General features: G+C 33.5%; 1 protein-coding gene across 1 annotated transcript in view; it reads left to right on the top strand.

The window, feature by feature from the left end:
- The window catches only part of ctnna2 (catenin (cadherin-associated protein), alpha 2), a 468,558-nt gene that overhangs the window by 448,854 nt on the left and 19,008 nt on the right, over positions 1–696 (top strand). Inside the window, exon 11 of the mRNA XM_016516505.1 lies at positions 468–624. Within this exon, the coding sequence (XP_016371991.1) occupies positions 468–624 (157 nt within the window). The remainder of the gene's footprint in view (positions 1–467; positions 625–696) is intronic.

Below are 696 nucleotides of genomic sequence, written 5' to 3'. Positions count from 1 at the left end.
ATAAAAAAGTGATCGAACTGCGCATGCTCATCAGCCTTTGTGGGCAATACTAATAACAAACTTAAAGTTGTTAAATATTAATTTGGTCAAACAAATTGGTCTAAATTTCTATTTTACTTACTTTTCTGTGTTATCTCAACTTTTTTAATGTTAAATAGTTGAATAAACTTTAAAAACTGAGTTTGCAATACAAAATGTAAGTTGGATTTTTTACAGTGTAGAGAGTTTGGCAAAGGCAAATTTGACTCTAGTAACCTTTATCCACAAGGGACTTTTAGATCTAAGATTTTATGAATCGTCATGTGACTGTAAAAGCAGCAGGTATTCTGAGGCTTATAGTTGTATAAGGAAAGCAAAAATGTGCAACTACATAATTTGATTTGAAAATATACACATGGTTAGATAAAAAAAAGAAGACTTGGATTCACTCGTGTTTATACCATTTGTCACCATGTTCCTTCTCTCAGGTAATCAATGCCGCCCTGACCTTGGCCGCACGCCCACAAAGCAAGGTTGCTCAGGACAACATGGATGTTTTCAAGGACCAGTGGGAGAAGCAAGTACGCATCCTGACCGAGGCCGTTGATGACATCACTTCTGTTGATGACTTCTTGTCTGTTTCAGGTAAAATGGAAACAGATTGCTCAAAAAAAAATAAAAAAAATAAAAAAATAATAATATATATATATATATATA

Source organism: Sinocyclocheilus rhinocerous, unplaced genomic scaffold (genome assembly GCF_001515625.1).
Source record: "Sinocyclocheilus rhinocerous isolate Xijiao unplaced genomic scaffold, SAMN03320098_v1.1 scaffold2252, whole genome shotgun sequence".
Taxonomy (NCBI): domain Eukaryota; kingdom Metazoa; phylum Chordata; class Actinopteri; order Cypriniformes; family Cyprinidae; genus Sinocyclocheilus; species Sinocyclocheilus rhinocerous.
This window is presented reverse-complemented; position numbering and strand designations above follow the sequence as displayed.